This window comes from Dasypus novemcinctus, chromosome 7 (assembly GCF_030445035.2).
Source record: "Dasypus novemcinctus isolate mDasNov1 chromosome 7, mDasNov1.1.hap2, whole genome shotgun sequence".
In the NCBI taxonomy this organism is placed as follows: Eukaryota; Metazoa; Chordata; class Mammalia; order Cingulata; family Dasypodidae; genus Dasypus; species Dasypus novemcinctus.
In genome coordinates, this window is record NC_080679.1 from 19,325,214 (window position 1) to 19,352,557 (window position 27,344).

A 27,344-nucleotide genomic window follows, 5' to 3' on the forward strand; every position below is an offset into this window, starting at 1 on the left:
GGAAGAATCTGGGAATCTAAATTTAAAATAAAAGAAAATCTTTGGGTTTTTATCAAGCACACTAACATTTAAAAATTAGATATAAGGCAACTATTAAAAAGATTTATTTCTTACTTGTGTATATTTATGTTTTTCTTCCGTAGACTGAATGTGGATGTCAGTTCACGTCAAAACTGGAAGGAATGTTTAGGGATATGAGCATCTCAAACACAACTATGGATGAATTCAGGCAACACCTACAGGCAACTGGGGTAAGATTCTGCATTGGTTTCTGGTGAACATATTGTATTTATGGAAAGCCCTTTGTAATGGACATTTTCATATATATTGCAGGTAGTAGAACTTCTGGTCATGTGTATTATCTGTGAATACTTTAAAAATGATTTTCTCCATATAACCTCTTCTCTACCTATATTTGTTAAAATGTTTGTTCTTATTTTAAAGCTTAGTCTATACTCCCCACTTGAAGGAATGCAGTGAAAATTGAACAATTAGGGTGATTCTGCCATTCATTATACTCATTGTATTAATAGATTGTGGAAGGAATACTGGGCTCAGGCAAGCAGGCTGACTTTTAGTACTCTTCTTTTAATTTTACCCAAGGACAGTGTTATCTTGGGATAGTTACCTGACCTTCCTATACCTAAGTGTTATTTGTAAACTCAATGTACATGGGGCTGACATCCTCAGTGTTAGGGGAGCAATGAACTGAGACTACTTTAAAAATACTGAAATTAGTGTATTATAACCAGATTTTGTATTGTGACTCCCAGAAGGTGGAGTAGTGGAACTTGCGTGGCTTTGGAGTCAGATGGAGTTGTTTAACAATTTAATGAGGTTCAGAATTTTGTTGCTTTATTGCTCTGTTTTTAGTTTTACCTTAACCCTAAGTTTAGAGAACTCCACAGTTGACAAGCTTTTTAAAAAGGACCACATAACTCTATAGTTCAGACATGTCACACCATTAACAAATTTGGAGATCTGTCCTTTGATATTTAAATATGAGATCCTCACTTCTACTGGTCTCACAGATTTAAAGAACACAAACAGGAATTCCTGATTCTCTGGAAATCAACATTAAAACATGTTAAGACATTTTGACTCACAGACACTTTGGTTTTTCTCCATTGTAAATGATTGTGCGATTTGCCTTGTAAATCAGTGTTTACAGTGGAGGAGGACTGAGTAGTGGGAAAAGTGCACATCAGTGAAAAATAGAACCTTAGGTGGGCAGGAACTGAATAATGAGAATATCCTAGATGTTTTTGGGTTTTTTTAAGATTTATTTTTAATATTTTTTTCTCCTCCCCTTATTGCTTGTGCTCACTGTCTGCTTGCGTTCTTTTTAGGAGGCCCCGGGAACTGTATACCCAAGGCCTCCCATGTGGGAGGGAAGTGCCCAATCACTTTAGCCACCTCCGCTCCCTATCTGTTGTGTCTCTCATTGTGTCTCCTTGCTGTGTCATATCACTGCGTCATCTTATGTCAGCTTGCCATGCCTGCCCATCAGCTCACTGTCTTGCTTGTCTTTTTTAGGAGGCATGGAGAACTAAACCTGGGACCTCCCTTGTGGTAGGCAGGAGCCGAGCTGCTTGAACCACATCCATTTCCCCCTAGATAGTTTTTGTTTTCTTAGATTGTTCAGGGATTTGCACTTATATCTGTCTAATAAATTTTCTTTAATTATATTTTTATGTAGTTTTTTATTTGCTATAATATTTTTCCTGCTTATTTTTTTCTTCCACTAATCTTACACATCTTGACAAGTGTGTATAATCTGGTCTGAATAAATCACTCTGTTGAAACCATCTATAATAGAATATTTCTGAATAGGTTAAAGTGCCTAAATACCTTAACAATGGTAGTTAAAGGCCTCTTGATTAGGAAAATTAGAGTTTTGACCACCCACTAGTGGTAATTGTTTGATTCAAAAGAAAGAATGATTGTTTAACATGGTGATTTCATCAGATTCTGTTTGCTTTTGTTGTTTTCTTTTGTTAGAAAGTTTGTGAATTTTCTGCAGTCCGTCATCTTGACAATTATTTACATTTATCCTACATTTTTTGGTAGAATATTTGGTCAGTAATTTGTTGACTGTAGTAAGTAGAGTAGTTACCAAGATGCTCAGAATTAGGTATCTGCTAATCCATTTGCAGCTTCCACTTACTGTAAGCAACTTCCACTTCCGATAAGACTCTTTACATGTAGTTATTGGCATTTTTGTAATTGCTTCTAATAAGGACCCTTAAGTTTTGTCTCCTAAGTCTTAAATCTGCTTCAGAAATATTTGTTGAGACATAATAGAGTAATCAAAACAAATCTTGAACTTGAAGTGTTTGAGCTCTTTTAAAAGATCATCAGTCCTCAAGCAGAAGATTTGCTATAACTTCCTTAAAAGTTCTTGGCCTTTTAAATATACCGAAAGAGTGGTTCTTCCATTTATTTTTAGGAATCATATAGCAAGTATTTTCTTTTTTTGTTTTGTTTTATTTTAATGCAATATTATTGAGATATATTCGCATATCATACAGTCTATCCAAAGTGTACAATCAGTGGCTTTTTGTATAATCACAGTGTTGTGCATTCATCACCACAAAAAGGCAAGTATTTTCTCAAAATTAAAATTGTAATAGTAAATTACTAATAGTAGTTTTTGTATATTTCATTTAGACGTTTATTTTACTGAAAGAAATATTCTATGTATTTATTTTCAAAATAGGACTGTTATATTCTTTATATATTATATCATTATATCATATTATATTCTTTATATATTATTTATATCAGTAAGTTATATAATATCCTGACAGACTTTCTGGTACTCCTACCTGTCATGTACTATCTTTGAAAGCTGAGTCTCTTCAGAATATTACTGCAATAGTAAAGTAAAGGAATTCCTGACCAGTAGAGTAATAATACTTTGAAGTTCTTTTTTTTTTTAAGTTAATTTGTTCATTTAACAAATAATTCATTAAGTGCCTTCTGTGGTGGGCATTGTTCCAGGCATTGGGGATACAGCAGAATGAAACAGACAAAAATTTCTGCCATGATGGAGCTTACATTCTAATCAGGGAGACAGATGATAAACAAGATAAGTAAATACATAGCACCTTAGATGGTGATCTGCACTAGAGAGGAAATCTTTAGCAGGGAAAAGTGATCAGGGAAGTCCTCATTTTTTAAAAGGGGTATGTTATGAGGAGAGATGTAAAGGAGGTAAAAGGGGCACGCTGTGTATCAAAGACTTTTTCTTTTCATCTTTGAAATCTTGGGTGGATCCCATGCAATCTACATTACTAAATCATCCAGGTTAGATAAAAATTAAATAAGTGGGTTAGAACAAGGTGTGCATGTCAACAATAAAGATACTGTTTTACCCACATGAGTTCTTGTTGATGTTATCTTTAAATATGTTTATAAAGAAGAAAATATTTAATTGTGGCTGTGATTGATGCCAGCATATATTTTGTAAAGAGAAGTTATCCATTTTACAAATACTTATCTGTGGTACTGGGTCTAAGGCATCCTATGCAAAGGCTGTCAGACTGTGAGCTACTTGCAAAAACATGAACATTTTAATCAGTGAACTTGAAATATGGGTGGGATGTTAGAAATCTGGTGTTCATGTATTAAGATAAAAATACTTAAATGTGAGGTAGAAGATATCCTAAAATATTATGTGTGGCCCCTTGACATTTTATTGAAAAAAGCTTAAAGGCCAAAACTTTAGAGTTTTCAGTGGCATTAGTAAAACTTTGTTTCCATGCTAGTAAGTATCCTTTGCTTTTTAAGAGGCTGTAAATCTATAGAGAGTGCCTCTCAGGAAATGTTCTGGATGATCAATATTTTTAGGTCAACATCTTAAGCAATGATTATAAATATTTGCCAGGATAGTTAAAATTTGGAAAACCTTGGATGGATCTAATCTTTAAGAAGACCTGCTTTATTTACTAGATATTAGACATGGACCTAAGATTTACCTTTACATCAAGATACAACTATTTCAACAAATCTTAACAGTGTCTAGATGGAATGGATTACAAAACCTAGTTAATTAGGAGGGCTGGGGATATTTTTTCTCTTTTACGTAGGTGTCCTTAGGTGGTGTTGATCTCACAGTCCGGGTACTCACAACAGGATATTGGCCCACTCAGTCAGCCACACCAAAGTGCAACATCCCACCAGCACCACGGCATGCTTTTGAAATATTCAGAAGGTAAATTCATACTTTGAATTTCTAAAAGCAAATAATTGTCAAAAATGGAAATAAATGTGAGTGTAAAATTATCTCTGATCGAAGATGAATTTACTCTCCTTTATATACTTCATGTTCAAAAGGAAAATTTATCCTTTATACTTTTGAATATGTAACTGATTTGCATAAAACTCTCTTCAGAGGGTTATTTTATTAATGTCCTTTGTTCAGCATTAGTACTTTGTTAGGGGAGTATTTTTATACTGTTGATATCTTCCACTGGCTTAGGATGAATCAATGATAGGGTTACTGTGGAAAAAGGTAATATTGTGAAGAGCAGTAGCTGTACAGGCCTGGAGAGATTATTTAGTATTGCTACTTTGATCTTCATATCCAGTGGAGTTGCTTCAGTCTCTCTCCCCCTCCCGCATTCCCTTTCCTTTTCTTTTTTCTCTTCTGTAAAAAGTTGGAACTGAACTTGATTCCTAAGGTTTCCTTTAGCTTTTAAAGTGTCCCTTGTCACATGTATTTGTTAAGGAATGTTATTCTCTAGCTTGTGGTTTCACTTACTAAATTGTATGAATCTCTGAACCTTGGTTTGATTTGCTGAAGGTTTTACCTAGCCAAACACAGTGGTCGACAGCTCACACTCCAGCATCATATGGGTTCTGCAGATCTCAATGCCACCTTTTATGGACCAGTTAAAAAGGTAGATATTGAGAATTTGAACTTGAATTATACTAAGTAACTTAAAATTAATTTGTAATACTGTTTTGTGATTTATGTTGACCTGCAAAACTTAGCTAACAAATTATAAGTATTAATACATTATTTATTTATCTTATTTCTCTGCTTCCGTCAAATATTAAAAGGAGGGAAGCCTTGGCTTTGATTTATTTACTTCCATTCTTAAAGTTTCTAACTTCATTTGAAAAAATGAAAGACTATACCAGTAGCCCTTGTTAAGGAATAAATAATATTAGGATAATTACACATTTTTATAGGATTATACTTGAGAGAGTATTGCTAAATAGTAAAATGTAAGTTTCTTTAAAGGCATAAAAAGCCCTGAGCGCCTTTTAAAAATTCTCAGTCTCCTATAATCCTTATTTCCAATAAATGAAAACTGTGAAAGTTAACACTTGAGATTTGCAAGATGTACAAAATGTAACTAAAGTCTTTATTTAAAAAATTAGTTATGAGCTAGTAGATTGACTTTAAAAAGAGTGCTTGCTTTATTATATCTCAAATTGTGAGCTTTAGCAAAATTCCTTTTCATTATATGTATGAATCAAATCATGGTCATTTGCCTTAAAAAGAAAAACAGTAAGAAGCTTTTAGAAAATCATTAAAGGAAAGTACCTAAGTTGTTGGGCAGCAAGTTACAGTGCTTTATTCTAGATTTTAATTAAATTCTTACTCATTTTATATGGCAAGTCACTGTAACACCAAAAGGGCTTTTTTTTTAGTATTCTCGAAAATGCCTATAAATATTCCAATTTTAACATTTATTTGAAATGGGAATTATTCCTTAACAATTCATTTAGTTGAATAAACTATTTGACAGGTATTTTTAAATATAAAATGGAAAGGCCAAGGAGACTAAAGGACTCAGCTTTTAATTCTTGTTTCTGTTTAAAGGAGAGTTGTTTCTTAAATAATCATGATACCTTTTAAGAATTTATTAAATGGATCAGTAAACTTTTAAAATATAATTCATACGTTAGTTACTGAAAGTTTAAAGCTCTCCTTTAAGTCATAGAGCAAATACAGGCTTTTTTGAGAATGGCAGGTATTTTTTCCCTCTCATCTTATGCTACTTTTTGATCTCTAAATTTAGCCATAAATACAGGAAATTTTTTGCTCAGCTACATTAAAATGTTAATTTCTTAAAAAGGAGAGTGGTCTTGAGTAAAGAAATAATTTTAATAGCATTTCCTTTTTTATATAGAATAAGTTGTGTAGTTTTGTTCAAGGGGGTTGCAATCACAGGTCTTATTCCTGAAACATCAATGTTAAAGTTATCAGGAGATAATATATCTTGCTTATCTTCTACAAAATGAAACAGGAAGATGGATCTGAAGTTGGTGTTGGAGGTGCACAAGTAACAGGCTCTAATACACGGAAGCACATATTGCAAGTCTCCACTTTCCAGATGACCATATTAATGCTCTTCAATAATAGAGAAAAATATACATTTGAGGTATGGGTTGATGGTTATATGAATTTTAATCAATTGTTCCTCTCATGTCTTACTAGAGTCTTTCTTATTTGAGTAACATTTAGAGAGTCTCTTTGAATAGTATCATTAGAGAAAACAGCATAAAATTGGGCCATGGAGCTATATGAAAGTCCTGCATTTGTTCCACATTTCATTTTGTTGTTTTAAATCAACTTAATTGCAGTATACTTTCCATATAATAAAATATGCTCGAGTTTGATGAGGTTTTACAGATGTATGCACCTGTATAAATACTATCACAATCAATATGTAGAATAATACCTAAAATGTTTCTTTGTGCCCCTTTTTAGTCAGTTCCACTAGCCCCAGGTAACCACAGATCTGCTTTATGTCACTAAAATATTAGTTTTGCCATTTTTAGAAGGGAATCTTACAGTATCTATTGCTTGTGTCCATCTTCTTTCTCTTAGCATAACATTGAAATTCATTCATGTTGTTACATGTATAGTATCAGTTCATTCCTTTTGATAGCTGTGTGATATTCTGTTATATGGATTTAGTACGTTTTCTTTATCCATTCACTTGTTAATAGGTGTTTGAGTTGTTCCCAGATTTTGGCTATTATGATCGAGCTTTATGTTTAGCTTTATAAGAAACTGCCAAGCTTTTTGTGTCCCAAAGTGATTGTACCAGTTTACATTCCCACTTGTGGTGCATGAGAGTTCCACTGTTTTCACATACTCTGTAACATTTGTTATTGGCAGTCATTTTAATTTTAGCTGTCTTAGGTGTTATGTAGTTGTAACATTATGGATTTAATTTGCCTTTCCTTGAGGACTAATGATGTTGAGCATTGTTTATGTACTAATATGCCATTTCTGTATCTTGTTTTGGGAGGTGCCAGTTTATATCTGTTTGGGGCTTTTTTTTCCTTATGAATGACTTAGAGGAATTTTATATATGTTGGATACAGATCCTTTGTCAAATATATGTGTTGTAAATCTTTTCTCTCGGTTACTTACCTGTTTGTTTTCTTAGTGATGCTTTCTGAAGAGCAGAACTTGTATAATATTGACGTAATATATCACTTTTTTTCTTAGTTGGATTTGCTTCATTCTTTTTGTGTTCTGAGGGTTTTTGCCTAGTAGAATGCAAAGATTTTCTTCTCGGTGTTCAATAGTTTTAGCTTTTATAGTTAGGTCTGTGATCAATTTCAAGTTAATTTTTCATATAGTATGAAAATAAGAATTAAAATTTCTTCACTCTCATACAGAGACATTCAGTTGTTCCAGCACCATTTGTTGAAAGTACCATTCTTTACCCATTGAATTACCTTGGCACTTTTATTAAAAAGCCAGGTGACCATTTATTTGTCTATATCTAAGCTTTAATCTGTTTTATGTTTTATATGTCTATCCTTATGCCAGTTTCACACAACTTCATTTGTGTAGTCAGATTTCTTTTTCCACTAATGATATTATGGGTACTTATTATCTTTTTTCTTTTTTTATCCTCATCAGGTTATGATTTGGTTACATTAAATTCAGTTTCTCTTCTGTAATTTTAGAAGGGTGGGTTGAGGTTGAAGTGAAGCTCATGCAATTCTTATTAAGCTGAAATTTCAGATACTATATAAATATTTTGAAAAGATTTAAAATTATTGCCATATTTATCCTTAATTAAAAGCAAATTTTCAGATATTCAGGTGAGCGCAGGAAGAAAACCATCTTTGTAAATTTGAAATTAAGAGCAAGATTAAATATCAGCTGGTTTTGGTAGTCATCTCCAAATCTCCAGTTATGTGATAGATGTAATTAAGAGATGGCCATTTTTATGTGATATATTTAGCAGAAATGTTTTGAACCCTAATTGTGTTAGTTCAATGACTGAGTCATTGAATTCTTCTCTTCTGTATTTCCAGGGGGTCTTACCTAGGGGATAAACTTAATTTTCAAGTATAATTTGTGTGTGATTGAGTCCTAAGAACACTGATTGAGTAAGCAAGTATTGAGTACCTTACTCATTTTGCAACTTTTCAAGCAGAGGTGGAATTCTCTTTTTAACAGCTGGTTGGTTTTGTTTAGGTTTTTTTAAATTGCAGATCTCATGAATAATACATTTTAAGCAGATAAGCTCTGGATAAGTGCAAGAGTTGGTTTTAACAGTCTTAGTTTATGAAAAATAGTAAAAAACAATGAGATAAGCAAAAACAAATTCATTTTCCATAGCCATATTGGAATTGTTGATAATTTTAGTTGGTTCTCTTTCCCAGCCAGCTTTGGATCCTTGATACTAACAAGCAGTGATTGAAAAGAAGGTAAAATTAAATAGAAAATTCCTTTAATATTTAAGGGTTCAGCTAAATCACAGACCAGAAGTCTGAGCATAAACAGCATGTATAAAATACCATGTCTCTGGCTTCAAAGCCTTCTGGCTGCTCACAGCTCAAACTGGAAGGGGTGGGGAGTGATAAGGCACATCAAAATTAATCTTTTCTCAAGCTGTGTGTTTCTCTGCAGTTTAGCTGTGTAAGTTTTGTCACCCAGCTCTTTTACAGAACTCATCTGTACACATTAGAGAAGAGAATTAAAAGTAATTTAACTTGTTATTAATTTTCAAGGAAACTGATTTTTTTTTTATCTCTTCATGAAGTCAATGAAATGGTATATTAGTTATTTAATACCACATAACAAATAATCCCAAAACTTAGTGGTTTAAAACAACAGAAACAATTTAGTATCTCTTATGGTTTTTTACATGCTTCTGACTCAGGGTCTCTTATGAGGTTCCACTTAGGTGTTAGCTAGGGCTTCAGGCCTCTAACAGTTTGACTGGGGCCAGAGAAGACACCTCAGAGGTGGCTCACATGGCTGGCAAATTCGTTTTGATTGTTGGCAATAGATGTTAGTCTCTCTCCACATCTGCCTTTCTGCAAGGCTGTTTGCCCTCATATCTTGGTACCTAGCTTTCTTCAGAGCGTGCAGTACAAGAGACCCAGATAGAACCAGGACTGCCTTTATGTCCTGGTTTTGGGAGTCACATACTTTAACTCCCTCCTTATTCTCTTGCTTGCCCAGTCCTAATACAATGAGGGGACTTACACACATTTAAACATACCAGGGACATCTTTGCTAGCTATTTTGGAGGCTAGTTACAACAGGTGGCATTTATTTGTAATGACCTATTTACCGCATAATAGTAGAAAAAGCAGAGGAGGTTTCTTTTATACACACACACATATACATCAAATAGAAGTTAATTTATTGTGATTTAAAACAGCTGAAAATAAGAAATAGTGGATTTTAGTAACAGGCATTTGGTTTTTGAAGGCAATATTGGTAGTAGTTATTAATACATTTTTCTGAGTGTTCTTTTTATACTTATAAAAATATTTCCAAGAATAAATCTCAAATATAAAAACTAATTGTGGTTAATAGCAATACTAATATCAGACGATAAAAATGGAAGATATAAAAGATTTGAATAACAATTAACAAATTAAATGGAAAGCTATTTAGAGATCTTTGAATTTAGAAAGCAAAATACACGTTTCTCTGGAAAGTATTTTAGACTGGCATAACCTTATTACTAACACCAAACAAGGAAAATACAAAAAACTATAGGTTATTTAGCATAAATGCATAAATCTTAAATAAATACTAGCAAGTCACATTCACCATTGAGTTGAAAAAATAATCCAGTTATCCAAATAGAATTAATCCCTGGAATACAAAGAGATAGCCTAGGGATAGGGAAACAGTTATTTATTAAAAGATAATAATATCAACTGAACATTTGATGCTCTCTATGGATATACAAAAAGCATTTGTTAAAGGTCATCACCCGGGAAACGGACTTTGGCCCAGTGGTTAGGGCGTCCATCTACCATATAGGTCCGCGGTTCAAACCCCAGGCCTCCTTGACCCGTGTGGAGCTGGCCATGCGCAGCGCTGATGCGCGCAAGGAGTGCCGTGCCACGCAAGGGTGTCCCCCGCGTGGGGGAGCCCCACGCGCAAGGAGTGCGCCCGTGAGGAAAGCCGCCCAGCGTGAAAAGAAAGTGCAGCCTGCCCAGGAATGGCGCTGCCCACACTTCCCGGGCCGCTGACGACAACAGAAACGGACAAAGAAACAAGACGCAGCAAATAGACACAGAGAACAGACAACCAGGGGAGGGGGGGGAATTAAATAAATAAATAAATCTTTAAAATAAAAAAAAAAAAGGTCATCACCCATTCCTTATTTGAGGCTGGGGGACTACTAGCCACTTAAGAATAGAAATAGATGCCCTTAATATCATAAGGATATCTAATTAGAGACTTACACAAGCAGTAATTAGTAGTGAAATATTGGACACCATCCCATTAAATTTGGAAACAAGGTAAGAATGACTGCCTTTGCTACTACTTTCAGCCTTGCTCCGCAGGTCGTAATAACACTAAGGAAAAAAAGGGGTCTACAAATCTTCCAAAATTTATAGACAGTATGATTGTCTATTTGGCTAGTGAGTGGTAATCAACTAAGAAACCATTCTTTTAGAATAGTTTGGTTCAAAATTCACGTTTTCTGTCAATCAACATTAATCAACAGGTAAATGACATGAGGAAAAGGATATTTTAAGTATTATAAGAATTATAAACTTCCTAGTATTCATTTTAATAAAAAACATAGAAGACACACCAAGAAGTCTATAAAGGAAGAATATAAAGGGGTACATGTAGTTGATTGGGAGGACTACATGTTATAAAGGTGTCAAAAAAAACTTTTAAGTCATCATCAGTAAATTAAAATATCAATTTCCCAAGAAGCTCTGTTTTGCTTTTTTTTTTTTTTCTTTAATGAAACTTGACAAGGAAATCCTAAAATTCATTTGGGCAAGGAAATGTATACAATAGTCAAAACTTTTTGAAGAGGTTAGGGTAGAGAAGCCTAGTGAGAGAGGAAGGAGTTCTCCTCATGTCAGTATATATCATAAAGTTAAAGTCATTTTTAAAAGGCATAAACCAAGTAGCTCTCATTTGAACAAAATAATCTAGAAACAGACTGATATGTGGGTGTTTGGGATGTGATCATGTCATTTCTAATCAGATTGAATTAAAATAGTCTCTTCATGTTTGGGAGTGGGAATAGGGTAGTGTGGAGACCTTAGACTCATATATCACATCAAATACATAATAAAATTCCATATAGATGTATCTAAATATGACTACAAGTCTGTAAAGTAATAGAAGAAAATAGAGAATGTTTAGGTAACCTCGAGGTGATTACAAAAGCCACAGAGGAAAATATTTAGGTTTAATCATATAAAAAGAAATAAAACATCTATAATGGCAAAACAGTATAAAGTTAAAGAGTCTGGAAGACATTACTTGTAATTTATAATAATTGAAGAACATAAGGGAGCACCAATAATAAATAGTTGAATAGAAAAACAGGCAGGAACTATGAATAGGCAAAACATAAGAGTTACAAATACCTTACAATATAAAAAGTTGTTTTATCTTAGTGTTGTAGAAGTACAAATTGAAATAATTAGATACCATTTTTAGTGCAACAGATGGGCAAAAGATAAAATCCAGTCTTGAGAGTACAAGGGAATAGATACAGGAGCATTGTTGTTATGGGAGTCAAATTGTTAAGTGATTTAAAGGGCAGTTGGCCATTATCTAGTAGATATAAAATTCTTATTGCTCTTTTGAGGAAGCAAGTGCATTTCTAGAATCTGCTTCAGAAAAACTGGCTTTTGTGCTCAGAGATAGTTGTGTACATACCCTCACACAAAACTGGATATATTCTCAGTGTTCATCCACGTAGTAGTACTGTGGAATTCCCTATACGTTTAAGCTCTATAAACTCACATGGAAAATATTCAAGAAATTAATAGAAAAGTTCATATGCTATTATCCCATTTGTTTCAGTACTAAAACTGATGTGTAGCTAGGTGTGTTCTTGTACATACAAGCGTGTATATTTATATTCATGTAAATGTATAGGAAACGGTACAGAAGAATACAGATTGAATTGCAATGGTTACCTCTGGGGATAATCTGTAATTTTTAAATACAATCTTAAAAGGTATTTCTGGTTCTTTAAATTTGATTAAATTGTAATTAAAATGTGCAACTAAGTCACTTACATTATGAGCGTAATCACCATTGCCAGTCTCATAATTAATACCATTTGTTTAATTTGCTGAGTTTAACATTTACAGTACTTGAAATATCTAAAGTAGGTAGGCATAAACCAGAGATTATTTGAAGAAACAAAGGAGTAATGGTGTGGACCATCACTGAAATTCACAGTTCTCTGAATTCTCACTTATTTGACAATCCTTTAGAAAAACATAAACTTGCCCAAAGACTCATATTATAGGGAGAAAAATCTTTACACATCAGTCAAGTAAATTGAGCACTACCATCTTTACACCCACTCTTCTCAAGCTGCCCTTTCTTTTTTTTAAGCCACATTCAGATATATAATTCAGAGGTGTTCAGTACATCCACAATGTTGTACTACTATTACCACCCTTCATTGAGGGTCTAATTCTTGAAATATGAGCACTGAAGGTGAGTTATATCTTCAGAAGCTTTATTCATATCTAATTTGGGGGAGCAAGAATCTGTCATCTTGTTTTAGTGAACTTTTTTAAAGTAGAGATGTAATGCCATAATTAGAGTAGAATCTTCAAGCCTACATATTTGGCAGAAGCCTTCTGGCAGGACACCTAACATAGATTGTGATCACCTGTGAGTTACCCAGCTGAGCTTCTAGGGTACTAGCTCATGAGGTGAATTTTTTTCCCTGAATGTATCTGTTAAGTTGGGCTTGGTAAGTCCGTCTACATTTGGCACATGGACCTTCTGTTAGATCAGTGTTATATCAAAGTGTGATCACAGGACCAACAGCATAAGCATTTCCTGGAAACTTGTCACAGATGTACATTATCAACCCATCCCCAGACCTACTGAATCAGAAAATCTGGGACAGGTTGACAAGGGTTTGGGTTTTTGTCTCCCCGCCCCTCCCCCCCTTGGTTAGAGAAGTTGTGGTTTACAGAACAATCATGCATAAAAGCTGTTTTTGAAAAAGAATCAGCTTTATACAGTGAATCAAAGCTATATATCCTAGTGTTGAGACTTGTTCCATCATACAACACTTTACATGTAGAGACTAAATCATATAAGCTGAAAATTCTCTTGCTATGTTTTGGTTTGCTAAAGGCTGCCAAGGCAATATACTAGAAATGGGTTAGCTTTTACATTGGGGATTTATTAGTTTAAAAGCCTATAGTTTCAAGGCCAAGGAAAATGTCCAAATCAAGGCTTTGTCAGGAGATGCTTTTTCCTCAAACTGCATCTGTGGTCTGTTAGGCACAAGGCATTGTTCACTTGTTTTTCCCTTCTCCTCTGGGCCTTGTTGCTTTCAGCTTCCGGTTCGTGGGGCCTTCTCTTCTAGCGTCTAGGAGTTTTTCTCTTGTTTTTGCAGCTCCACTGATTCCATTTTATCCTGGACCCCTGTAAGAGGATTAAGGCGTACCCTAGTCACTCAACCCAACCAAAGGCCCTTAACTTAAGTAATTTAATCAAAAGTTCCCACCTGCAATAGATTACAGGCACAGGAATGGAATTAGCTCTAAGAACATGATCATTTAGGGTCCACCTTGCTTCAAGCTGTCTCACCTTCCCATTGACAAAAACAGTATAGTGTATTTAAACTTAAATTGCATTCTTTCCCCAACTGCTTTTCTTTTTGGTTTTTAGTGTTAAATTTTATTTATACAATATATGTAGCAAAAGTTATCACATGAACCTCAAAGCAGATTTCTTGTTGATTTTCATGTTAAGTATTAATTACATTTTATATATAATTTTTTTTCATTTGGTCATACAGACAGTAAATGTGGTCAATTTGGACTGTATGGTGAAATATTTGAACTCAGGCATACTTTGCTTCTTTCTATGAAAGAAATTGCTAAGAAAAGATAATTAGATAAGCTTCTGAGAGCAATCATTGTTGGTTATTTTTGCCTAAATATTAAAACAGGTCCTGAATCATCACTACTAGGTGACATTTTTAGACTAAGCATTATATCTCCTGAAAGTACAAAAAAACTACATGGTCTTTTCAATATTTTAAATATGAATCACCCTTTACTTTGCTCAAGTAAGTGAAATTGTAGTGAAATATCACTGTGTTCAGAGAATTTTTTGTTGTAAATTATTTCTTTAATGGAATTACCTCTACTGCTTGATTAATTTCATTTGCTAATTTAACTAATCTATTTTAATCTTTCAAAGAGTTTAATAATGTCAATCTGGTAAAATTTCAGGAAATTCAACAAGAGACTGATATCCCTGAAAGAGAACTTGTTAGAGCTTTACAGTCCCTCGCCTGTGGTAAACCAACACAGCGGGTTCTTACAAAAGAACCCAAATCAAAGGAAATAGAAAATGGTCATATATTTACAGTTAATGACCAGTTTACATCCAAACTACACAGAGTCAAGATTCAAACAGGTATCTGGAATTCATATTTTTCCTTATTTAAAAAAAATATGTATATTTGCACGTATTTTTTTTTTTTCCTCTTAAAAAAACTAACCTGTTGGATTTTTGTCTTGAGGGGAAAAAGTAATGTTTTCTTGGTCCTGCATGACACTTTGGCTTAAGAAATAAGGCAGCTTTTATTGATATGTGTTCCTTTGGAAATGCAGTTGTATCCAAGCATAGTAGCATTTTAAAAAGTAATTCATACTGTGAAAAAGTACTAATACCCATGAGTTTTTCAACAAATGAAATACAGTTTTACAAAACATGTTATAGTGCTTCTATAAATAATTGATTTTACAGGTTGAGTTATTAACTATTCAGTGGAAATCTATTTTTAAAACTAATTTTACGGGCTCTTCAGAATTGGAAATTATATAAAGTTTGGTCATTTTGATAAGTACTTTTTAAGTTTCAGAATCTTAAAATCCATATTACCTCTGATTTAAAAACATAGAACTGATACTCTCTTGTGAACAGTTTTTAATAGAGCCTTACTTTTAACTTGATAGCGAAAATCCTCGTGATTGTAAATTCACCATATAATAAAATGTGTTTTCCCTATGTATTTAAGCCAGAAAATATGCTCTCCAGCCATACTGATGTTTAAAACTCTCATGCAGTTTGCTAACCTGGTTTCAAAATTGGGATAATATAAATTCCCAGTAGTTCTTGATCCATTACAGCAAATAATAATACAGTATAAATAAGATAAATTTTTTAAAAACTGAAATTTTTAAAGTTAATTTTAAATATCTTATTCATTACCAGAATACATTTATTCATGAATTTTATGTTCATACTTCAATTTGTTTTTCTTTTTGACTCTGATTTTATATGTGCTCTCTAAAGCTGAGTGTGGTAAAAAACCTTGACTATTTTATCACATAGTTGCAAATTGTAGTCTTCATTGGCCAAGATTGACTCTGTCTTTGTGACGCAGGCATATATTGAAAATAAAGTATAACTGTGCTAATGAGAGTCATGAAATAACTGTCTTTTCCCCTGGTGCAAGATGTATCATTGACACTACAGTTTAAGGCAGATACAGGTTTCGGCTTCTAGGGTTTATATGTATCCCAGATTTGGAGGAAAATGTATGGTAATAGATTTCTGAATGACCTAATGTCTCCTTGCTTTATCCAGTTGGAGTTTGAGATTCCATCATGCCCCACAAGTTATATAATAATAATAATATTATCAAAACTGAAAAATAGTCCTCTTTTCATGGGTATTTATTTTTTGGTGTTAAGTATCTGTTTAGTATTTAATTATATATGAGGAATTTGATTAGGTGATCTCTTGAAGTTCTTTTCAACCTATAAAATTTTATGTAATGTTTTTCATTTGGGGATGATTCTTATAATCATTTTTGTCTTGGTCATTTTTTTCCTCTGGTGACAAATACTGTGACCATGCACTTGTCAAAATACGCATTTGTCTTTTGGAGAAAGCTCTCAGGTTCAATAACATAATCAAATACTCAGCGACTCCTATCTTAAGGTTTTATGCTGCTTTGCTTTTTTTTTTATTTTTATTGTAGCCAGTAATGGAAGTGTGAGCAAAGAAGTTAAAAAGTGTTCTTCACTTAACACAGCCTTTGAAAACAATTAGCTTTGTTGTAATTTACAGTATTTTCCATAGACTTCCCCTCTCCACTCACTTTCTCTCTCCTTTCCACCAGCATAAGTATAGATGCACATGTACTTATATGCATTAGCACACCCATCTCTTAGGCTCTTCCTAAGTACAGATTATTGTGCTAGGCTCTTGGAGGAGTGAGCTCCTGCCCTCACATATTTTCATATTTTAGAGCATCACAGTTCATATTGTGTCACCACAGTCTTCCCATTTTTCCCTCCACAGGTATTTAAGGAGTACACCCATATTTAGATGTCATCTCATGTCTCAAAAGCATATGCTTTTGTACCTTAATCTAATTTTATTCATTTTTGCTAAGATACTGACTACCTTTTACTTAGGAAATGATACTGAAAGCCGTTTTCTTAACAAAGGGATTCTAATTAGAAAGCCCAAACCTGGATGGATATGTATCTTTCAGAATGATTTCCTGAATTCTACAGTCTCCTTTCTCATCGCGGTGTTCTTGCCCATGTCAGCAATGTGCTTTCTTTTTAGTTTTGAATTTTTACCCCTAGAAAGTTTATATTTATCTCTATCAGTGACCAAATAAACAAAATTTCATAGTTACGTGTTCTTTCTTTGCTACTTCAATTAGAGCAAAGTTGTAGGAGAAAGATTTCTCTTATCCCTTATTTGTTAGTTGCTTTGAACATTATAGGGAAGACAGACTAAGACATCCCCGGAGACTGAAATGTAGTAAATATTAGAGATAATGACGTTAATAACATAAAAAAATAAAATATATGATAAACTGTTAGATAATAGAATCCTAGAAAGTATGGATGAGAAGTACAAATGAATTACTAAACTGTAGTGACGTTCTTTTAACTGACATTCTAGTTTTAAATTATTTATTTAGCTGATCGAATCTTGGAAATATGTACCTGTTACTCCCCTCAAAGCCTTCAAGATTATGGCCACACTTTGAGTTAATAAAACAACAGATAACTGTGGGATACTTTGGTGAGGTTTACGGTGGTAAAACACGGCTTGACCTCAGGAAATTGTGAGCTTTGAAATTGTTGTACTGGTAATTTTACTATTGAAGATATCCAGCTGCCATTTTTCTTTCAGGAAAAGAATTGTATTTTATAAAATAAAATTGGCTGTATTATCTTTGTAAAACTGAATTACTAACTTTTAAAAAAGAGAATTTAGATTTTTAGATCACTATTATTTAAACACTTATTAAAATAAACATTGAATTTTAGATATTTCTTCAGTGTTTACTTGAATTAATAGGTATGTGTATCTACTTAAATGTTAAAATAAGTTTTTTCATCTGTGGATAATACTAAATTATGTTTGCTTATAAACCAAATTTTTTCATTACTTTCATGGTGAAATGCTTTTGTTTCTATTTCAGTTGCTGCCAAACAAGGTGAATCTGACCCAGAAAGGAAAGAAACAAGGCAGAAAGTGGATGATGACAGAAAACATGAGATAGAAGCTGCTATAGTGCGGATAATGAAATCGAGGAAGAAGATGCAACACAATGTGTTAGTAGCAGAGGTGAGAGTACTTCAAGTCTGTATTAATGTGGAAAAATCAAAAGAACTAATATGTTTGTATGAAAATGATAGAGAATAAAGGAAAAGATTTTCAGTGATATTTAATAATTCTGTGTAAAACTAAACTAGCTTTATTTCTAAGAATACCTGTTACCATTTATTGAGTACCTCTTTTTTACAAATTAGGAAACTAAGGAAGGGAAGGCCCATTGAGAGATCGTTAAAATAGTCTGGTAAGAGTTGATTAGGGCCTGAGGTAAGGTGTACTGGTAGAGGGTAGAGAACTGAATTGAGATGGTTGAGAATTAGAATTGACAAGGATTTATTTACTGGTAATGAGAAATGAGAGGAATGAATTAGGATGACTCTTACATTTTTGCCTTTAGTGAATGCATGGGTAGAGGTTGGTCCCTTTAACTGGAAAAGGAAATTTACATGATAAAGGGCAATTGCAGTGGTCCAAATGCCAGTTACTTTTGTACAAGTTGACTTTATTGTATTTTAATGTATCTAGTAGGCAACTGAAAGTTAGGAGAAAAGTGAGAGCTGGAAATTTATTTGGTAATTCACTGTGTGGGAATTTGTTACAACATGGATATGGAATAGTACGGAAAGCAAGACGAGAAGAAACTAGAGGACAGACTCAGGACCCCCTCTTCACCATGTAAGGGGCAATGAGACACTGCAAAAGAAAAGCATGGAGAACATTGGTTCTCCAAGTGTAGTCCTTAGACCAGCTACAACAGCATTACCTTGGAATTTGTTAGAAATGCAAATTCTCAGGCTGTAACCCAGGCCTGTTGAATCAGAAATTCTCAAGGTGGGTCCCAGTAATCGTATTTTTAACAAGCCCTCTGGGCCATTCTTATACATGGAAAATTGGAGAACCACTGCTGTGGAGGGAAAAAAGAAAGAAAACAGGCCATCATAAAAGACAATATCACCTGACATGCAAAGAGAATTAATTACAAGAAACCTAGTGGTCAGTAATGTCAAATTATGAGAAAATCAAGACATATCAACACTTAAGGCATATAGGCAAAGGTGACTGGTTAGTTTTCCCAGAGCAGTTTCATTAGACCGGAAAGAGTAGACATCCAAGGGCAGTGCCTGAATGAAGAGGATGGAGGTAGAAACCATCAACAGAGTGTTTGTCTTTAGAGTTCTTGGCTCTTGGGAAAGTGCAGAAAGAACAGTGCTAGAGGATTAAGTGTTGAGTTGAGGGTTCTGGATTTTGTCTTTGTTTTTTTTTTAAGATAAGAAGATCTGGAGTGTGTTATATCCTAAAGATAAGGAAAGGCTGCTTTAAAAAGGTGGGGGTGTAGAGTTCATTCAAGCAGTTGTGCACCCGCCTCCCACATGGGAGGTCCTGGATTTAGTTCCTAGTGCCTCCTAAAGAAAACAAGCAGATAGACAAGGGAGCCATGGGGTGGGGGGATTTGAAGAGAAAAAAATGGGATAATGAGATATGGTAAGGTGGTAGATGTATTAACATGGATGTTATTGAATATACCTCTTAGAACCTGGGCTATGCTCAGTGCTGTGTGCAGAACAGTCTCCTTTGCAGGGTTAAGAATATGCTCTGGAATGGACTGGGAAAGAGTGTAAACTACAATGTTGTGAATGTGTTCATCAATTGCAATGAATGTACCACACTAATGAAAGAAGTTGTTGATTTGGGAAAAGTGGGGGCATTTGGGAATCCCCTGTATTTTTTTTAATGTAACATTTTATTGTGATCCTTGTCTCTCTCAAAAATAAATTAAAAATGTATTTAACAAAATAATATATATAATTGTTAAATCCTGTCCTGCATGATCAGACTATGGCTGCTAACATAGTTATTGTTTTATTATTATAACTGATACCTCAGTACCTCAGATCCTGCCAGCAGTTGGGGAAAATAGCAAGAGAAGCACTTAATGACATTTTCCTAAAGCATTACATCTGTTAATTCATATATTATGCAGGAGAACCTCAGGAAGGCTAAGTAACTTTCCCAAGGTCTAGGATCTAGTAAGAGCTGGGATTTAAACCTAGGCATTCTGGGTCTAGAGTTTGTGTTCTGAAACAAAACCTCATGCTACCCAATTTCTGTGAATTGGAAGAGTAACCCAGCAGCCCGTAGATGACATCAAAATGTAAATGTAGGGTGGTATATAGTCATACTGAGATATTCTAACTAATTGAAATACCTAACTACAGTTCCACTTTAGCATTCAAATTCTGATATGGGGAAGTAACAACATTTTCAAATTAAACCTTTCTTCATTTTTCTGTACTTTCAACTCTAATAATTAAATAACTAACTCTGAATCTGAAAATGTCATTGGTTGTATTTAAATAAAGGGATTTTTATGTGTTTATTTGAAAATGTTTTAATTTTTTTTTAATTTCCTGGTAGGAATTAGTCTTTTTATCTTCTTTTTTAGGTAACACAGCAGCTGAAGGCTCGATTCTTACCAAGTCCAGTTGTTATTAAGAAACGTATTGAAGGACTTATTGAGAGAGAATATTTGGCACGAACACCTGAGGATCGCAAAGTATACACATATGTAGCATAAAATGCATTCAGAAATTTGATTTATTCTTGGACTTTACTCTTCGCATGGACTTGGAAGTTCTTTTAAATCATTAAATACTAAGACGACCATCTCTTCTATTAAATTACAGTACATGTTCTAGACCATTCAGATCAAGCCTTTACTACCTTTGAGAGGTTTCAACATCAATTGATTGAGCTTCAGGCTTTTCAACGTTTATCCCTGTAGAGATCATCTTTACAGTTCCTCGGGAAAATGTGAATGTGCCGCGTTTTGTTTTCAATACTGTATGAAAACAGGAAAAAATAAAACAAAAATTTAGAAAATACAGCTCATTAAAATAAAATTGTTGAATTTCATTTCCCCAGGTCTTCAGTGTTGATGTAAATGTGTTTCTGTAGTATTGCTTAGCACTTTGCGCATTTGTATAAGTTGGGTAACAAAAATGGTAAAAGAAATGACAGCATTCCCAATTATCTTGTTCTGCTTAAGACATTTCTTTAGCCAGTCTTGTTTAATTTAAAGGTTTGATAAATATACAAAGACCCAAGCATACAATTTGAGCATGCTTTATTCTACCACTTGCACTTACTACTCTTATAATAAGCCTTATGACCAGGAACCTTTGTTTTGGGCTTAGTACACACCCTGATTTTTTTCCTCCCCTATTGTAATTTGAGATCTCCCAAATTAAGTCCAATAATGATTAGGTTTTGTTCTGAGTTATTTCTAGAGAAAGAAAATATTTTAGTATGTATAAATTGTACAATAATTTTTTGCTGTTGTATTTCTGCTAATAGTGGATTGTATAGGGCGGTGTTTTTATTTCATTTATTATAGACAAAAATAAATGAACTTAGTATATACATACCCACTAATTCAAGTATGTCAGAGCACAAAGTTGGCAGCTGGTTATATTTACTTCAGCCCCTTAGAAAAGCACATACAGTCTACATTTTGTTTATAAATCTTAGGTCTCCTGCCCTCCCTCGACCTTAAATATATATTTCGGTGAAGCTGTGGTGCACTATTAATTTTCTGTTTTAAAATGCAATCTAAAGATGCAATAAATATGATTACCTTGATATTTTAAATGAAATCTTCAGTTCTTGCAGTTAACTGTGTTTTGGAGAGTGATTAAGCAATATTTTTCAAACCTGATGATTCTTGGATATTTAGCTACTGTCCTCCAAGAGTCATCATTTCACATTTTAAAAGATGTGCTCTGTGCTGAAGATTCATGTCAGTTATCCTGTGCTTCCAACTTTCACCAACGTTTTTTTACCTGATTTATCTGCCAAGGACTGTAGTTTGCTTTATTTTAACTTCCAAGTATTTTTATCTTCAATTTTATTTAATTTTGTTTTCATAAGACAATGTTTCAAATATGTATTTGGGGCAAACCACTATAGATTTCTGTGGGGTGGAAAAGTGAAATGTTATTAAGTTCAAATAACTGACCCTTCATTGACTATAAGTACTGTCAATACATTTATTAGAATGTATGTCTCAGAAGATGCTTTCTGTTTAAATTTATAGTCGAAGTTACAACTGAATTATAATCTGGATTAAAAACTCCACATAAATATTTTTCCCCATGCGTCTTGGATTATAATTTTCCTTCTAGACTTAAAAATATGCTTTAATTGCATTTGTTTGTCTCCATTTTTACTGTAGAACTATAAACCTTATGTTCTTAATCTACATTTTCCATTTTTACATGATGTTATTAAAATGCAGATGAAAATATCACAAACATTCTCAGGACACTTTTACCATACTTGAGCAGTAGTTAAGTCAGGTGTAATATGGAAAGCTGTAGGGTTTCACTTTCTAAAATTTACATAATTGGAATTTCTATAATGGTTAGATGTTTCTCCAAAAGAAGGTAGAAGGTATTGGTATTTCAGGTTTGAGAATGTTTTTTATTGCTCTGAATGCCCAATTAAATGGTAACACTGGAAAATGGAACATCTCAAATTGTTGTCAAGTTAATAAATATGAAAGATGTAAGAACTTCAATTTTTAAAAATCTCCTGAATTAGACATTAAAGCAGTGCTAGTTAAAAACCATTAAAAATAAAATTAGGTTTATGTCATTGTCTCCATTGTGAATGTATAAATTAAATCTAGAGAGAGACATGCTTGCTAGTTTTGGGGCACAAATTTGATATTTGTGCTTTTAAATGCTTATCAATATATTAAAACATCTCTGAATTAGAGTTGAGTTGAATGGTTGGGGAATGCTGGTGATGTTTCATTGAAATTAGAGCACCTAAAACGTTCCTGTATTTTAGCTCAAGTTTTATTTTAGCTTACAAAGCTCATAGCAGGATACACTCTGACGTTGTACTTCTTTCAGGAGGTTATTGATGGTATTTTTCTCTACGATTTTATGTTTTCATTTAAAAGAATAATGCATCCTAACCATTCAACCCTGTTTGTGTGAATAAATTTTGGTAACTTACTTGAAGAATTTTAGGAAGGTGAATACATGGTTTTAAACTGCAAAAATGATGTAATCTCTGTTCAGCAATTGTTAAATTGTAATATCATTTTTGAATCCAGGACAGTGTTTATTTTGAATTATGTTCTAGTTATATTATTTAAAGATTGAAAATTCATTGCAATTAGGGAACACAGCCTCACAAAATAAAAAGTGGTTGTGATTGCAAGGATTCTCTATGTCAGTGAATTTAAAAGGGGGGTGGGGGAAGGGATGCATGTTATCCATGCATGCCTTTTCAGAAGGATATACTAGAGTTAGAATCACCTTTGGGGCATCGCAATGTACACATCACCACTCCCAACCCCTGAGATACCTACATGCCACCTTGATAATCCTTGTCACAGGTGAGGCACATTGTTTTTCTATCCTTTACTATTAGATTGTGTCAGTCTTGGAAGGAAGGCTGTTACATATCAAAATTATAGCTCATGTTTACTATATGGTGCATAGTTTTCAATAAGCAATTTGCACTCTTTTAATCTGGATATTAAAACATTTTAAGGTTAGCAGAAATACTGTTAACCATTTCTACTCCCAAAGACAGGAATAATTATGAATGTTGATAATAGCTTAAATGTTGACCATGTGCCAAACACTGTTTTGAGTGCATTGTATTGATTCTTGTAGTCCTCACATCAACTTTATATAAGAACTATTATTATAATACCCCTTTTGCTCATGAGTACTGTGAGGAAATGGCAAGTATCAAGAGTTGGACATAGATTTGACCACAAGTTGTGATTCAACCTATATTGTTCCATGTTGCAAGTACAACATGATTTTCCATTTTAAAATGTTATCATTTTCTTTGGTTTTTTCATTTTTTCACATGAACAAAATAGACTAGTAAATTAAAGATGATATAAGAAACATCAATATGGAACTTCAGATATTTTTACTTTTGAGTATTATTTGCTGATGCCAGCCTTTGGTAGGAGGGGGAAGCAGGGAAGGTGATAGCTGTCATTGGTGGAATGTGTCCACTTAAAAGATCTTGTCCTTTTGCCCCCAATCTTAGTGCCAGTTTTACACGCGTAAGTGGATAACATGGGTAGATGCTTAATTCAAACTTAAATCTAGAATTATTTTTTTCCTTACTGTGTACCTTTCCTGTACCACATTAAATAGGAGACAAGAATGGTAGAGATTGATCATAGAGCTACGTCTTGGGAGAACATGAATAGCTAGATCTTGAAAACTCATTCATTTAGTAAGTTAATAAATAGTAAATATGTCACCTGAGTGATTTGCACCTCAATATTAAGGTATAAAGTGACCTTAAATGAGCCAAGCAAAAATAGTTTTTAAAATTCTATGTGAAGAGCTCAAAGTAACCTTGTGTATGTATTTTTAGTAACTTGGTGAAATTGTCAGGTTTCAATATTCATATAGCAAAGTGTAGTTCAAATTATATAAAACTATTGTACATAAAAATTCTTGTGGGAAAATTTATAAGTTGGGATTCATTCTGCAGTCATAATTCTTAAATAACAGTGCCTGGCATGTGGTCAGTATAGGCACTCAGTAAATCTGGGATGAATGTGCTTGAAAAAAAGTGTCTTGAAAGAAAGCCTTTAAAAAACCTAACATAAAATTTGTACTTCATTGGAGGTCTGACAATATTGATGGTATTAAAGTTAAACTGTTGGCTCAATAAAATTTTTTTTTTATCTTTGATTTTCATTTAGGTAAAAAATGGGAAATGTAAGAGACTGCTGGGTTCAGGTGGCATTAAGTTCTGATTTTGAAGGCACCTTGATATATCACTGTGATAAGTACTTTACAAATATTAATTCATTAGATTTTCCCAAGAGCCTTTGAAAAAACTCAGTCTTACTGATATAAAAGTTCATTCAAGATTCCGCTAATTGTAAAGGGTACAGAAGTTTGGGCCCAAACATGCACCCAGCAACTGATTGTTTTGGCAGACGGTAGACAGAACCTTATAAATTGAATTTAGGTCTGAAGGTAAATACTTCTTCGTGAATATTTTGATGAAAGTTTTTGTTGGTTAGTAAAATGCTCCCTAGAGAATTTGATACTATGAAATGTTTATAAGTCCTGCACGGGAAAAATACTGTTAATATTAGCTTTGCATTTTGCTATAGATGTGTGGATTGTTTATAATAGGCTTATAGAATTGATGTCAGTTACCAGTGCCTACAGAATTAATCTTAAATTTTCATTCCCACATCATGCTGTCCTCTGCATATGAAAAATAACCACTGGGCAGATTTTTTAATGGAATGGAATTGTAGAACAAAAGAGACAGAAAATTTACCCAAGGGCATGGAATCAAGTGGAGCAAGGGACAAAATCTGCAAATTTTGTTCCAGTTTAAGCTCTAGCAATAGACAACCATTTTCTGTGTATATAAAATAGACTGTAGCAAACCTGCAACTTCTTTATATGAATGATGGGGGGAGGGGAGGGAGTTGGTTGCCTTTTAAAGTGAAAGTCTATAATAAGGTACTCATCACATTTTAAATTTTTGCCATACTCATAAGAAAGGTGTTCTTAAAATTTTTAACCAAAATTAATATACAATTCTGTAACAAGGCATTCTTAGTCACCAGATTTGCCTTAAGTTGATTGAAAATGTGACACCCTTGAAGTGAAGGTTTGATATCATTAAGACTACACAAAAGGGTGTGCTGCAGACTTTAAAAAGCATTTCCAAAAGGAGAGTGCAAGTGTTAGGGACTTTGATTCAAACCTAGTTATACACCAGAATTTCCTAGAGAAGCTTAAAAAAAAAATAAAAGAAAGCTAATGCCTCTTGTGAGATGATTTAGTGGATCTGAGATGATGTTTTTGGAAGCTAAATTTAGGAACCATTCATTGTTTCAGATGGTAGGTGTTAAAACATACATTCCCACTTCGTCTAGTTGGAAGAAGACGTTTCTTTGATAAGATATGCAAACTGTGAAATTTCCTATAACACATCTACATGCATATAGTACTCAGCTGGTTAAGGCAACATGGTGACCATGTCAAGAGGTTTGAGTCTAAAGTGGGCCAGTTAATTTCAAGCTACTCATGGTCACAAATCACAGAATTAATCAGCCAACCAGTTGTCATTAGTGAATCCTAACAGGGAGCAAATAGCCAAAGGACAACCTGTGTTTATACTATTTTAATTAGACACACCATTGGAAGAAACCGAATCTAGAAACAGTGATAAAAGCTCAGTGACCTTTATCATTTAGCATGAGTTTAAAGTGCTTTCTGAAGGAGTTGGATTTTTCAAAACTCGGGTTCTGAAGCAATTTGGTGAAATATTGGCAACAAAAATTGGGACGTATTGCTAACTTTGTAAATTCATAAATGCAAGTAAACCATAGTCTTGATTATTATAAATGTAATCCAAATGGTGCTAAGTGTTTCCAGTGAAAGACCGTCTTCAGCTTTTTGGCAATCCATTTAATCTGACATGAGGTGAATCCTTCAAGAACATGATGCTCCCAACTCCTTAATATGGAAATGTGACTTTTGGATTATTTCTCTAGAATGAGTTTTCACTGATCATCCATGTTCTCTTCGCATACTGCTAATTAAGCAAAATACATATTTACTCTCATTCTTGAAAACAAAATTAGGACTCATAAAAATAACTCCCTCAATAGATTCATTTATAGATTAGGTAGGTAAATGTGTAAGGAAACCCACAAGCTCTTCAATAAAATACAACTGCAGTTTTCAGCCTGGCAAAGAGGGAGGACCCCCTTCCAGCCTGTACTTTGACCCCTACAGGTGCACCTTACCTTTGGGGATCTTCTACTGATTATTATTGTTCTAAGAACACTGGCAACAGGTATTAATGCTTCATCCCGTATTGATACGCTATTTCCTAATGTTTACCTCTCCTATAAAACTTTTCTTTCTCCGTAGGCCTTGATTGTGAATCCACTGATAGAACTGGGTGACCGGCGGCATTGCTGCTGTGGGAAAATTTCCCCTCCGTAGCCTCGTGCAACAGCTCTTAGCACGGTACCTGTTAGTAAATTCTCAAATCTTCCTATCCATTCATGACAATGTTCATTTATAAGACAACGGCCAGGATCTACCACCCTCACCTTCTGTAAAGTTACTAGCCCTGCATATCAAGCAAAGCTGTCTCAGCCTTAGTACATCGTGCTCTAATCCAGTGAGTGCCTAAATATTGATTTATAAGCTCAACCAGATCGCAGTATTGGCCCTCTCCTTTGAGCTAGGGT

The 27,344-nt window shown here is 33.8% G+C and overlaps 1 protein-coding gene across 1 annotated transcript in view; it reads left to right on the forward strand.

Annotated features, from left to right (window-relative positions):
• CUL3 (cullin 3) overlaps positions 1-23,293 on the forward strand; it is a 100,847-nt gene extending 77,554 nt beyond the window's left edge. Inside the window, exons 10-16 of the mRNA XM_004472187.5 lie at positions 144-251; positions 4,092-4,216; positions 4,808-4,904; positions 6,264-6,398; positions 14,704-14,890; positions 17,931-18,076; positions 20,508-23,293. Coding sequence (XP_004472244.2) covers positions 144-251; positions 4,092-4,216; positions 4,808-4,904; positions 6,264-6,398; positions 14,704-14,890; positions 17,931-18,076; positions 20,508-20,639 — 930 coding nt within the window. The 3' untranslated portion in view covers positions 20,640-23,293. The remainder of the gene's footprint in view (positions 1-143; positions 252-4,091; positions 4,217-4,807; positions 4,905-6,263; positions 6,399-14,703; positions 14,891-17,930; positions 18,077-20,507) is intronic.
• Positions 23,294-27,344: the final 4,051 nt, after the last annotated feature.